General features: G+C 33.2%; 1 protein-coding gene across 1 annotated transcript in view; it reads right to left on the reverse strand.

The window, feature by feature from the left end:
• Positions 1-1119, reverse strand: part of XKR9 (XK related 9) — an 11370-nt gene extending 10251 nt beyond the window's left edge. Inside the window, exon 1 of the mRNA XM_054190383.1 lies at positions 845-1119. Coding sequence (XP_054046358.1) covers positions 845-1119 — 275 coding nt within the window. The remainder of the gene's footprint in view (positions 1-844) is intronic.
• Between the last annotated feature and the right edge of the window lie 422 nt (positions 1120-1541).

A 1541-nucleotide genomic window follows, 5' to 3' on the forward strand; every position in this document is an offset into this window, starting at 1 on the left:
ATCTTTCAGCACTGCCTGTAAAGGAGGCATTTGAAATAAGTATTTTATTAAGTGCCTCCAATAAGTCTATATTCGCTCATGTTTCTTGCATGCAGCATACCCAAAATAATTAAAATTCAAGACTTTTCGCCAACACCTTTCACCTTGGTTTTAAAATGGAAGTAAAATCTGGGCACAAATGATCTCTATAATAAGAATGATAATGATCATTTTATAGCAAAGCCACCACAGAATGTTAAGCATATGGTCTCTTAAACTATTCCTGGACATGTGCCTTTCAGCAAACAAAGGTTCCTGTCACCATTAACTCAGTACCTGCAGGAAGTACTGCTGCAAGTATTCTTACTAACTATTCAACTATTAATTTCTTTCCCGATCTTGGTGGGTTTTCCACATATGGTTGGGCTTTCAGGTTCCAAAATTACCTCTTACTTCAGCTGTCTCACCTGCTTAGTGTAATCAAATTAATTCCCTTCTTAACATCATTTTAAAAACTTAGATTTATCAGTTACAATAGTATTACTCTGTAAAGCAGGCATTTTTATTAAGCATGCCCTATCAAAAGGCTAATGAATCAAATAGAATTAGGCTGTGAATGATAAAAATTATTACTTACAGGTAAAATGAAATATCTACATTTCCACCAAAACCTGACATAATTTACCCCTGGCATAAGCAGACAAAAGTCCTTTTGCTTACATGGAGCAATAAATGCCAAGGACAGAAGTGGTCTTGTCCCTGAAGCCATATTAAGCATTTCTTAATAAACTGTCTTAAGCACTTCTTAATAAACTGTCTTGCAATATGATTTCTCATTTTAAAATAAATTTTAAAATGTGCTTACCTTATAAAAATTCCACACTGAAAGACATGAACTAGAAAAATCCATTTCAGCTTCCCGGTATTAGTACCTTCCCAGTCATTTTTAAACCACTCATAACTAAATATCTGAGTTATTAATGATGAAAGACCTCTAAAACACAGTATCAATATACTCCAAGAATATTGACCTTGACAGAAATATTTACTAGCTACCCAGAAGTCCAATCCAATATCAACTACATAAATTATAATTCCACCAACTAAAAAAATAAAATTCTGCTTAGTAAATTTCATCATGCATTAGACTGTCACTGTTGTCACTCTCTCCTCACTTCATGCAAAGGAAAGTCAAAATCAATCTAAATCTACAATGGAGTCTTTGTCCTGATGATACCACCTCCTCATAGAAAATAAAATTGGGTTATGCATTTTTATTATGGCAAAGGTACTTGCATTTTTCTGGATTCTTGATTTAAATATTAAATTAACTGCACTGATACACATCTATTCTGGAAAAGATAAATGTAAATTGTCTTTTTAATTGCTGGACTCATTCTTCATTACTGGTTCCTAAAACGAAGAAGAAAAACAGAAGATCAGCAGAAACAATATTTTCTTTTACAGTATTACACAGCAATTCACATGAGCATTTAAACAAGCAAGTACAAAATGCAGAATGTACTGAGATATCTGTGAACAATCAGTCCAAGAGAAGCTGC

The sequence above is a fragment of the Rissa tridactyla genome, chromosome 2 (genome assembly GCF_028500815.1).
Source record: "Rissa tridactyla isolate bRisTri1 chromosome 2, bRisTri1.patW.cur.20221130, whole genome shotgun sequence".
NCBI lineage: Eukaryota > Metazoa > Chordata > Aves > Charadriiformes > Laridae > Rissa > Rissa tridactyla.